This window comes from Neurospora hispaniola (assembly GCF_033458365.1).
Source record: "Neurospora hispaniola strain FGSC 10403 chromosome Unknown B0T23scaffold_13, whole genome shotgun sequence".
Lineage (NCBI taxonomy): Eukaryota > Fungi > Ascomycota > Sordariomycetes > Sordariales > Sordariaceae > Neurospora > Neurospora hispaniola.
In genome coordinates, this window is record NW_026944418.1 from 286,385 (window position 1) to 298,057 (window position 11,673).

Below are 11,673 nucleotides of genomic sequence, written 5' to 3' on the forward strand. Positions count from 1 at the left end.
GTCATTGGTTGGATCGCTCTTGAATTGGAGAGTTTCAGTGGCTCAAGTCGGTGAAATCGGCTACCGAGTTAACCGAGGTGACGTCATGCACTTTTTGCTGGACTTGTTGACCTTTATCTATCGACATGTAAATAAAACATTCACAGTTCGTTGTACAGTACCGACCCCTCTCACGACTACAAGCTGCCTACCTACCTATCTCTCCATACTGATTCAGTCTTGGAGATTCATATCCTCGTCAACTCCTGCTCACACGACAGTACTACACCCATTGGTTAGGTATCTTATCACAAGAGCCATGACCGTCCAGAACACCGACGCTGCTCTCGGCGAGCAGCACCATTTGGGCGACCAACAAAATGCCACGGCTGCCGAAAAGAAGCCCAAGAACGAGCATAGATGGATCTGGTTCGTTACGGGTCCGACGGCATGTGGAAAGACGACGATTGCCAAGGCGTTGGCGGAGAATTTGAATCTCACTTATGTCGAGGGTGATGATGTGAGTTTTTTTTTCTTTTTTTTCTTTTTTTTTCTTTTTTTTTTTTAGTTCTTCTTGCTTTCACATACTGCATTAACCTGCGGGTTCGTGTGGCTGTACCTAGCCAACCTATGACTTGGCTTGCACACTCACTGCACGATACCGTCTTTGCACATTCCCCTACCCCGTCCTGCGCCGTCCCGTCCCTTCAGACAGTGTACCTACCTCCGGTACTCTACGACGGAACCTCTTCCGCTCTCCTTCGGTCTCTTTCCATGGTCCCTACCCACCTACTCATCGCCGAGATCCCAACGGGAGGGTAAGGGCTGACCAATTGCCTCTCCCGTTGGAGCCTCACACATGGCTTCCTGCATCATGAACCTCACTGCATCGTGAACCTCACCTCCTCCACCTCAACCACACTTACAAGCTAACACGACTCAAAGTACCACCCAAACGCCAACGTCGAGAAAATGTCCCGCGGTGAACCCCTGACGGACGCCGACAGAGCAGGCTGGCTCCAAGCCCTCGCCGAGCACGAAACCGCCAAACCACCCACCTCCTCGTCTCCCCATCTCGTCATCACTTGCTCGGCTCTAAAGCGGCACTACCGCGACATCCTCCGTTTGGGGTCTGAACATGCCGGCGATTTGCGGATTCGCTTCATCTTTTTGCAGGCACCCGAGGAGGTGCTCACAGAAAGAGCACACAACAGAAAGGGACACTTTGCAAAGGAGAATTTGGTGCATAGCCAGTTTACGATTTTGGAGATGCCGGATCCAACAAAGCCAAAGGAGGAAGGGGGCGAGCCGGATGTGCTGGTTGTCGATGTGGGGAAGGAGAAGGGGGTGGAGGAGGTGGTGAGGGAGGTGGTGGGGAGGGTGAGGGGGGTGATGCATTTGGGGAGGGAGTACGGTACTACCTAGAGGATGGATTGGGGAGGGAACGAGGGGAGATGATATTGTGTGGTACAAAGTTGTGGTGGTTTGGGTTTGGGCAGTGGCGGTTATACCTTGCATGTCCCCGAGTTTGAAGTGGTGTTTGTGGTCTGCTGGCAGGTGATGGTATGAGGTGACGATGATGGAGTTAGGACCATGGGAGTCTTTAAGTTGTAAGGTCAAGCGTTTGTTTGGTACGTTTCTTGGGAGTTCAGTGTTGGATGAAGCTACCTCTATCAATGATCCCGTATCGCTTGGTGCAAGCCTGTTTTCCTGCGACTTCATGTTGGTTTGGTCATCCGCATGAAGTGTCCTGGTTTGTGAGGATGAGACGGGGAAGTGATGAGGCGATTGCAGCATGGTGATTGTTCACCATGTGCCAAACCTTCACACTTCGCAGCGCATTGGTTTGGGGAATTGTGGATTGGGTATCCAGCATGGGATACCTGTTCAAGTGGGCATGTTTCTTGTGTTGGAGATTGGAAAATGCGAAAACAGAAAACCGCTTGTCACACACTGGAGGCGACCGGAAGAGGAGAGAGGGTTACGGATGCCGGTGAAGGGGAAGCTGCCCATGGAAGAAATGGCCGCGCATGGCCGCGACTTCCACATGGGGTTTGTTTGCTTAATGGGAAACTCTCCACACCAAACCTGATGGACTGTCCCGTGAATAGCTCTATATAAGCTATGTTCTCTCCCCAATCCTCAAGGTTCCTTTTTTTACCCTCTTCACCATTCAATGCCGCTTGAACTTCACGCGATATTACCTCTATTTACTAAGATGCCGCCCCCAAGGTTCAAATCCAGGTGGAGGCTCTGGGCCTGGTATCCAGAACACTTCACTACCACAATGTACGGTCCGCCATGAGCCCTTCACTCGCTCGAAATCCGCACAGTTTTGATCGCTATAAATATTCCACCTTCAACTCTCGTTGCTCATCGCACAATTCTTGCTTTCCGTTACCCATCACCACCACCCACAAGCTCTCCTTCGAAGACAGAAAACAAGCACACATACCGTACCCAAGATGTCTCCTATCAGCACGGCTACTACAGCCTTGAACTTCATCACGGCCGTAGCCACTATTGCGCAGCACATACCTGCGCCTACTCCCACACCCACGCCCACGCCCACGCCTACCGTCCCCTCTCCACAAGCATCGGAAACAGCCAGTGCGTCATCGGAGCCAACCATATTCGTGCCAGAGCGGTACAACTCCGGCACATCCTTCTTCGCCTCGGGCGCCTACATTCTGTACATGCTTCTTTACACCTTCTGGCTCGGCTGGGACCACAACATGGCAATTCTCTTTTACTTTCAACGGCGAAGAGAGGCGCTTGCCAAGCAACAGGAAGAGCAAGAGTGAAAAGAGGAGACGCGGTACCATCAGATTCAACAGATCAACGGAATCAACAAGATGGCCGAGCTGATGGGACAGCTGGTGACAAACCAGCGCGTTGAAGAGAAAGCAAGGGCGGAGGCGCGAGACCATCACACTCAGCAGACTGAGGGAATCAAAACGATGGTGGAGCTCCTCGGTTCGGTGGTGTTGGAAAGCAAGGGGTTGAGAGAACGTGTTGAGGGTCTTGAGTCGTGACTGGATGGAATGGAACAGGAGACTAAGGCGATGAAGCAAGGCTTGACGGAGGCAGTCACGAAGGAGACCAAGGAGGGCATCAAGTATTCGTTAGGTAGGTAGTGAACTAAGGTACCTCTATTAGACACATTTCACCGCCAATTTTTGTGCCCATGCCAGACCTAATGCACTGTTATATGTATGGGAATATACAATAAGGGTATCTGCTCCGTCTCAAGGTCTCTTCCCTTCTCCTCGGCACCATTCACTCCCCATTTCCACAATGCCCACTCCCCAATATGCCGCCCTCAAGGTTACGATGGAGGCCTGAACCCACCATCTTGATTTCTGGACTGTCGCGACCCTTTACCGACGTACGGTCCACTATGAAACCTTTCTACGTAGAACCTGGAAACGGAATCTTTGTTCCCAGGGTATAAATATCCCACTCATCTCTTCAATTACTCATCGCACAAATTCTTCCTCTCCATTAGTCAACAATTTCACTTTCTAACGCTCCCCTCTGAAACAACCATCAAATACCGCTTTTCTGTTGGCATCATGTCTCGGGTGTCTACAGCAATCTCAATTGTCGTCACAGGCGCCAATGCCCAAACCACAACCACGGCAGCTACAGTAGCCAATACCATGACAACTATGTTAACGTCGACATCGGGTACAATCATCCAACAACAAACGGTACCAAGCCCTACTACCATCCTTCCCCCGGCATCCAAAACAGCACCAGAGGCAGCACCCAGCGGTGCACCATCACCCAGGCCATTTTTGTCAGAGCCCTACGCCTCTGCCATCACTTTATTTGCAGCCATCACAACCATCATCTACTTCTTCTTCTACCTCATCCCCTTTGATATCATCGGCATATGCAAATTTTCTCGACGCGTCAAAAAGAGACAACGGAAACTTGCCAAGAAGCGGGAGAAACGAGAGGCAAAGAGGGAGCAAGTCGTCGAAAGGCGAAGAAAGGATGTGCAAATCACCGAAACGCATGCCTACCAGGTTCATCAGATGCTGGATTCCGAGAGGCAGACCAACGCTCAGATCCTCACTTGGGAGGAAAGCAAGAGGATGAGGGAAACCATGGAGAAGATGGCGAACACCATGGAGACGGTGGTGACGGCTGTTAAGGGGCTGGAGGGGGTATTTCAAGTTGGCTTGGAGGCAGTGGAGAATAGGACCCGGGCTCTTGACCACAAGGTGGACTGGATGCTGGACGATCACCTGGATGAGACCGACGGATTTCACGCTCTCAGGGTAATTCTCCAGGGGTTGCTAGATCATATTACCTCTGCGTCGACTACTAATTCCTTTACTGACCAGACATCCTGGGGTGGAGATACCGTGGAGAGCCGGATCATTGTGGACGAATTCAATTGGGAGGAGAAACAAGAGCCTTGGTAGAGGTAAAAACAATACTTCTAGTGAAGGACTGAACTGGAGACATGAAAATCACTGTTTTCGTCACAGGTACAGGTCTCTGGAGGTAATGGTACCGTAGAGGAAGTCATATGAATCCACCGTCTCGCGATCGTTTGCCTTGTACGAAAGACACTTCTCACCAAACTTGATAGAGTGCCATTATGTGTGCATACCTAGGTAAAATAGTACCTCTACCTATGGGCACGTACATGTAGAGGTAGCTAAAGCGATTACCTCTGGGTGACACTCTTCTTGAGTTCCCATTTATTTTCTGCACCTGAAGTAGAGGTGCCATTCACTCCTACTCGCACAACACCCATGCAGCAAGGCACCGTTCTCAAGGTTTAGGCGGCGATTTCTCTTCTCCGTTTCGATTTCTGGACTACAGGTTTTGGAACCCTTCACCCATATAAAACCCACTATAGACCCTTCACTACCAGGTAAAGCCTCATGAATTCCATGATGACCTGTTCCTACCTATAAATAGGTATCCTACCCTCTTCCTCCAGTCCATTACCCAGCACACCTAACTTTTCTTTGCATTACTCATTATCAAGCCCCAAGGACCGTTCGGAAACTATTAACCATTACAAGTCTCGTGCCAGGATGTCTCCAGTATTCGCAACCACTTCAACGGCCATTACCAGCAATTCACAACCGACTATGGCGTCAGCAGATGCAATGACCTCTATCAGCACCATGCCGTCCTCCACCTCCAACATGGTGACCGTCGTACAACCGGCGCCGTCTACGGCGTCGACAGTCTCCATCACAACCGTGTACCTCTACAGTCAGGAATCGCCTTCACAGGCCAGTACCTCAACTGCATCAAGGCCCTTAATCCCCGAGCCCTACAACTCCATCGTCATGTTCATAGCAGCGGTTGCAGGCATTATCTACCTACTAGGATATACCGTCCCTCACTGCAAAAAGAATGTCATCAAGTGGCTCCGCCGCAAAAAGATACGCGCACAGCAACTCGCCAAGAAGCGGGAAGAAAAGGAAGAGAAACGGGAGAAAAAAGAGGCCAAGCTCGAAACGCGGACCTACCAACTCCACCAAATGCAGAGTGCTGCGGATTTTGTCAAAGGTCAGCACGATCATGTGGAGGAGAGCAAAGGGATCAGGGAAAGCGTCGAGAAGGTTGTCACAAGTGTCCAAGTACTACCAGAGGCCATAATGAATTCCATGGCGGAAGTCATCAAGGGGGCGGTGAAAGAGGGATACGAGAACGGCGCTAAAGATGCGATGAAGGGCATGGGGGAAATCATCACAAAGGCAGTCATGGAAGGCACCAAGAATGGGTACAAGGAGGGATTCAAGGACGCGACGAAGGGAATGGAGGAGGTGATCACAAAGGCAGTGACGAAGGGAACCAGCGAGGGCATCAAGGATGCGATGAAGGAGGTAAATCAGACGGCGAGCGACGGCGTAGAAAAGGTTGTAACCGCGGTCCAAGGGATAGAGGAGATGATGAAGGTCGGCCTCGAAGAGATGGATCTGAGGGCCCGGTCAATCGAGTATCGAGTAGATTGGATGCTCGATTACCATTTGGATGAGAACGAGAGGTTCGGTATCCTCAAGGCAATTCTCCTTGGATTGCTGAGGAAGGATGACCCTCCCTGTGATCCCCATGCATTTTGGGGTGGAGATCCAGTCGAGAATCAGATTACGATAAACGAATCGGACTGGGAAAACGACAGAAAGCCATGGTAGGAACTTTGATAGAAGAATTCCGACCTCAATTTCACAAAAAAAAGCAAATAATACCACAAAGTTTTCACAGTAGGTCCTAGTCAAATCGAAGTGTCTGGTGCATGCTATGTGTATCATCGGTAGAGGTACAGGGATATCATCATTACCTCTACACTATTACTACCGCCTTTTGTCACTTAAGGACCTAGCGGCACGCATTTCTTCTCTCAACTCTCAAGGTTTCTTCTTGTTTGCGCTTCACCCTTCACTCCTACCCACCCCCACGTCACGGCAGCTACCTATTCACCAACATGCCGCTATGAAGGAGACTCCTCTTTTGAACCTTGAGTTCCGATTCTCTCAGAACACTTCACTGATGTACGACCCACTATACCAACCCTTCACTGCGTAGAGGTAGAATATTTTTTCCATAGATATAAATATTGAATTATTACCCCCAGTTACCCATCCCACCAATCTTCCTCTCCATTACTCACTACCGGTCGACTCATCACACCGAAAGTCTACACCAAAGGAAACACAACCCTCAAACACGGAACTTCCCTTCTCTTCACGATGAGCCAGACAAGTAGCACAATGGCAACTGCCACTACAACCGCCAGCCACATCACCCAAACTGTGGTAGACAAAGCAGTTACAACCATCTCGACCGTGATCACTTCATCATTACCTAGTCAAGATCATCAGCCATTAAGCGAAAGCAAGCACCACCGTTTCCCACCCATGGGTTCCTCGACTGTATTCCCAAAGCTGTAGGTGAGAAGAAGAAGAAGAAGAGGAAGTATCGGCGTTACGCAGCGCTGGGTCCTTGCTTCCAGAGCAAGAATAACGCACCTGCCTGGGGAAGTGCAAGCACGACGGAGCTCGAGAATCTTTTGGACGCTGATGGTTCGGTGGAGGGAAAGGACGATGACGACTACGAGGCGGACGAGGAGGAATCTGTGTACAGCGAGGATGACTCTATGTCTACTATTTCCACCTACTCAACTCCTGAGTATTCTGGAGAGTGGAAGCAACCGGAGAAGCAGATTTTAGTGGAGGTGGGAGACTGGAACTGGAAGCCCGTTAATATTAACGATTGGTGATAGAGGATAAAATGAACGGACTGGAATTACATCCACACGAAAACAAGACATATCACCGTTTGATGTGACAGTGTTCTGCCAATAAATCGAAGTGTCTAGTGTACACTGTGTCTTCTACCTATTGCTATTGTATCCTCACCACTGCCTTTGCTGTACTTCCTACCCCCATGCTAAATCCACCTATCCTCCACTAGGTAGATGAGGAATCTTCCCATTGAGCGCCACTGCCCAGTCTTCCGTACCGTCTCAAATGCAGCAAGATCGTATTCTACGCTCCAAAACTCGAATGTGTTGTTCTTTCCGGCCATTGCATGCTCTTTTCGTTCAATGCAGTTGGCTCTGACCATCTCATTGCGCATGGTCTCCGGGCCTGCTTGGTCTAAGACCAGCTCCAGGCGGTAAAGGAGGTCTCACCTCCACTCCCAATTTCCTGAGTAACACATCCAACTGCCTCAACTGTACCATCACCATATCCCCCATCCTCAACTGTAGAACCGCACTTCTGTCCGTTGTCAACACTAGACGTCTCTGGCAGCCAAGTATCTCTCTGCATTGATCAAGTAACTCCCTGTGCACGCTTCCAGTTTCCTTGTATTGGTTAAGTGTCTCCTTCTCGTGGGCCAAGCCCGCGTTGCCCTTTTGGTCAGCCCTCTCTTTCCTCGAGCCCAGAATCTCCTTTTGCATGGCAACGATCTCCTTGAATTGGGGAAGGGTCTCCTTCTCCTGAGACAGCTTGTCCTTGTCGTGGGCAAGTTTCTCCTTTGAATGAGCAAGAATCTCCTGGTTTTGGAAGAGAAGGTCCCTGTTCAAGACAAGGACCTTTTCGACAAGAGTTCCGTATAGAGTGGTATACTCATCAATCTTGTCTGTCGTCAACTTGGCAGTCTGATGCTCTTGTAGTTGCTCCTTTTGCACTGCGATGATCTCCCGCAAGTGGAAGGTGACGTCCCAGCCGATCAGAATCAAGATGCCGCACACGGCGGAGAGCTTGGGTTCTGGAAAGAACCACATTACGACGCAAAGGAGGACGAATGAAACTCCGTAGATGGCAGTCATGACTGTCATGGGGGGGTTGTCGTCCATTGCAAGGTCTGTGACAGAATGCAGGGGAAGTTGATGGTTGGTTGGTCTCTGCAGATCAGGATGTGTTTCTGAATGAGATACGGACGAGGGTCGATGTCGGAGTAGAGTGATGGAGATGAAATGGACTGACTGATAAGAATGAATCTGAGCAAAGACGGCTGGTTGGAGGTATATAAGGTATCCGGCCATGTAGAGATTACCATATGAGCTGCACTCAAAGAGAGACTGGAATGCTCGAATGGGCAGGTAGGAAAAGGTAGTGTTGAGGACATTCTAGTAGTTCAATATCAAGAACCAACAAAGGTGCCTTGATCTTCAATGTTCGCCTTCCCCTCTTCACAATGAATTCATTCATGGGTTCATTGCAAGCTTACCACCTCTGGTTGTGCTCCATCACGCCGGTTACCTCTGTACACGTCATCGATATTGCATTCATTCAGTTCGTTTGATCCACGGCAAGGGCGTCTGTTCGGGTAGAGGCCTAACGGAGAAAGGGCGACTTGATAAGGGGAAGGAAGCACGGACAAAGCTGGATGGATTCTTCGTTGGCACAAGTCAAGAAGGTTCGTTGCAGTACGGGAAACTTCCTGAAGACGGTAGATGGGTCACTTCCATGAAATCTACATGTATCTCGTTTGTTTCACAATTGAATGTGATATGATGGAAATCATGAACCATTTCACCCAGTGCCCTTCCTGGCCCTTTCTCTACAACCTCTTTGATCGTGCAGGTGATCATCACATCCAGCTTCGACGGCGCAAAACTGTAAGGAAGTGTTTCCTTCTGGCTACTGAATTCCGCCTCGCTTTAGTCCATCAGATTGAGCTTCAAGTGTTTGAGAAAGAATACCTCTAGCAAGTTACGTCGGATGGACTGGCCATTTCCACTTACTACCTACCTCTACTCATCCAGACTGAGTGGAGGCACATCGTCCAGCTAGAGAGGTACTGAGGCCAATGTGGTGCAGGATTCTGTCTGGACTAGCATATTCACGGAAACATTGGGATTAATTATATTGGGGCATTGTCACAGCACTAACTACCTCTAAATGGTTAAGCCGAAGTGTCTAGTGCGGACCAAGCCGTGTGCATGGTCGTTCATTTACGGCATTAGAAGAGACTCCTATTTCCTCCGTCCACCAAGTCCTTCATCTGTCACTTTGTCCCTTCTCTCACTGACTTGCAACCACCACCCTCTTTTCGTTCTCTTCCATGTCTTGTCTGCTACAGAAGAAGGAACAATTAAGACTTTTGTGCAGCTATACGAGGGAAAATGAGGAAGGAATGACTTACAGGCAAAAGAAGCGTGAGTTCGTTGTAGCGCCTTCCATTGAAATTGGTAGAATTTCTTTGATCACCAGTTGGGCCCCAATCTTTTTACGCCTCCGGCTCTGGCGTTCTTCACCTGATCACCACTGCATCGTGGACTCATCGCGTGTGCACCCCCACGATAGAGAGCCATCCCAACGCCGTAGTGTACTGTACTGCTCGAGCTCTGTTCCTGTCCTTCCCTTTGAACGCCCGGTGCTTAGGCACCTTGCGTTCGTGGCGTGCGTCTCTCCGGTATCATATGGCTACACCAGTGACACTGCTCAAGCGCCTTCGTCATCCGTCTTTGCAGCTCCAGATCGCCCGTGTAAACTTTCTGCATAAGGGTGATTGTGCGCAAATTGATGTCCATGAGCTTATTCAAAAGCCGTATATGCTCTTCGTGATATTTGTGAGTGTTGTCGTTATGCGTAATGAGAGTCCACCCTATAATCCCGATAGTGATCCAAATGGCAAGCCCGACGGTAATTAGGGTGCTGTCATAGACTAGAAACGTGATGGGGATGGTGGTTTCGGAGGAAGCCATGTTCAAGGGGATGGTCGACATCTGGAAGTTGTACGATGGCATTTCGGATGATGTTGATTGAGTGGCACAGATCAGATAACAGGAGGTACGGGAGGTTAGGTGAATGATATAGCTGTGGTCATGTCAAACCTACCTCTAGGGTGCCCCTGAGGATGAGTCGAGTGGAAGAAACCGAGATGTTTCTGGAAGAATGTGTCGGGAACGACCGTTATCCGGGGAATCACAGACTGAAAAGGACCAAAGTATGAAGAGGAACTATAACCAAAGCAAGACAGACACGCAAAAGAAAACGGCAGGAAGAAAGGGGAAAAAAAAAAAAGAAATGTGTGCGGTCCGGGATTCGAACCCGGGATCTTTCGCGGTTCCCAAGGCAACATACGTCTATGCTGCCCCCCGGTCCCACCCGTCGGTGCCGTTTTCGACTCCGTAAGGTTGCCAACCTTTAGGAAGCGAACGCGCTGACCACTGCGCCAACCGCACATTGGTTGTTTGTTGGTTGTTGTTGTTGGAAAGTAGGCACAAAGACCTAATACATATACCTGGAGGGAGGGAGTCTAGACACGGGTAGCTGCCTTGGGTCAAGGTAGAGGCAGACGGGAGCACAAGATGACGTGTTGGGGTCAGCGGGGGGAGTACGGGGTGCCTTCATGTTGGCTGTTTCGTAGAATGTTGGAAGGAGCAAGGGAACAGGATGGAGGTAGGGCATACTCTTTTCACGTTCCCCCACCCAACGCACAATTCTTTTTCATTTCTTTTTTTCTTTTCATCTTTTCCCTTCCTCCAAACAATCCAATCTGCAACAGCGCGTCGAACTCAACAAGTGATCAACAATTAACTCATTGCCACTTCTTACTCACTCTACACCTACCTAGGTACCTACCAACATCTTTTGTCACCTTTCATCGCGTCTCTTTCTTTAATTCTGTACAGCTCACCTTCCTCCAAACAAATGTCTTTGTCAGAGGTCACAATGAGCAATCCAGCACATCTGAGTGGTGCCGCCAACATCTCCAGCTTTTCCTGAAAATCGATCAAAGGTACCTAAGGTAAGCTCATGTTTCACAACTACCAATCTTGTCCCGTTTCAACCCCTTCATCCAACCTGATAGCATCTCCTTCTCACTCTTTTCGCATGATATGACGCCCTGTTCCTCTCTACTTGCATTCATCATTCTTTCCACTCCTGGAATTAATATTGACGGCCGTCATACTTAGTGCGAGGAGCCTTACTGAGCAGTCTGACCAACATCAGTCACGGTCACCGGCCATATCGGCAACGGCATTGTGGTCAACATCAACCACCAGAGCAGTGGTAACAACAGCGCGAACATCAGTAGAAACAGCCATCCCATCAGTGACTACCACAACCAGTTGGTGCCAAGGTAAGCTTCCATGATCCATGAGAACAACACGGCAATATGGGGGAATCCCAAAGCTGCGAGTAGTTTCTCACCGTTAACAGACAGAGTTGCTAGAGGCAGAGTCGCCAACCACCACACCAC

General features: G+C 49.6%; 7 protein-coding genes across 7 annotated transcripts; 5 read left to right on the forward strand and 2 right to left on the reverse strand.

The window, feature by feature from the left end:
* Nucleotides 1–101: 101 nt before the first annotated feature.
* Nucleotides 102–1,404, forward strand: B0T23DRAFT_368145 (P-loop containing nucleoside triphosphate hydrolase protein; the record flags this gene model as incomplete). The annotated part of the gene is made up of 3 exons (XM_062836435.1): nt 102–499; nt 603–680; nt 925–1,404. The coding sequence occupies exons 1-3, from the start codon at nt 299–301 to the stop codon at nt 1,402–1,404; spliced, it is 759 nt and encodes a 252-aa protein (XP_062687906.1). The 5' UTR covers nt 102–298.
* A 1,040-nt stretch (nt 1,405–2,444) lies between these two features.
* On the forward strand, nt 2,445–2,783 carry B0T23DRAFT_400334 (uncharacterized protein; the record flags this gene model as incomplete). The annotated part of the gene is made up of 1 exon (XM_062838478.1): nt 2,445–2,783. The coding sequence occupies one exon, from the start codon at nt 2,445–2,447 to the stop codon at nt 2,781–2,783; it is 339 nt and encodes a 112-aa protein (XP_062687907.1).
* A 771-nt stretch (nt 2,784–3,554) lies between these two features.
* Nucleotides 3,555–4,415, forward strand: B0T23DRAFT_400335 (uncharacterized protein; the record flags this gene model as incomplete). Its single annotated transcript, XM_062838479.1, has 1 exon — nt 3,555–4,415. One exon carries the CDS (start codon nt 3,555–3,557, stop codon nt 4,413–4,415), a length of 861 nt encoding a protein of 286 aa, XP_062687908.1.
* A 717-nt stretch (nt 4,416–5,132) lies between these two features.
* On the forward strand, nt 5,133–6,149 carry B0T23DRAFT_327872 (uncharacterized protein; the record flags this gene model as incomplete). Its single annotated transcript, XM_062835652.1, has 2 exons — nt 5,133–5,502; nt 5,554–6,149. The coding sequence occupies 2 exons, from the start codon at nt 5,133–5,135 to the stop codon at nt 6,147–6,149; spliced, it is 966 nt and encodes a 321-aa protein (XP_062687909.1).
* A 576-nt stretch (nt 6,150–6,725) lies between these two features.
* On the forward strand, nt 6,726–7,234 carry B0T23DRAFT_433381 (uncharacterized protein; the record flags this gene model as incomplete). Its single annotated transcript, XM_062840440.1, has 2 exons — nt 6,726–6,770; nt 6,824–7,234. 2 exons carry the CDS (start codon nt 6,726–6,728, stop codon nt 7,232–7,234), a joined length of 456 nt encoding a protein of 151 aa, XP_062687910.1.
* A 348-nt stretch (nt 7,235–7,582) lies between these two features.
* B0T23DRAFT_327838 (uncharacterized protein) lies at nt 7,583–8,299 on the reverse strand (the record flags this gene model as incomplete). The annotated part of the gene is made up of 1 exon (XM_062835648.1): nt 7,583–8,299. The coding sequence occupies one exon, from the start codon at nt 8,297–8,299 to the stop codon at nt 7,583–7,585; it is 717 nt and encodes a 238-aa protein (XP_062687911.1).
* Nucleotides 8,300–9,844: 1,545 nt separating this feature from the next.
* On the reverse strand, nt 9,845–10,213 carry B0T23DRAFT_327738 (uncharacterized protein; the record flags this gene model as incomplete). The annotated part of the gene is made up of 1 exon (XM_062835639.1): nt 9,845–10,213. The coding sequence occupies one exon, from the start codon at nt 10,211–10,213 to the stop codon at nt 9,845–9,847; it is 369 nt and encodes a 122-aa protein (XP_062687912.1).
* Nucleotides 10,214–11,673: the final 1,460 nt, after the last annotated feature.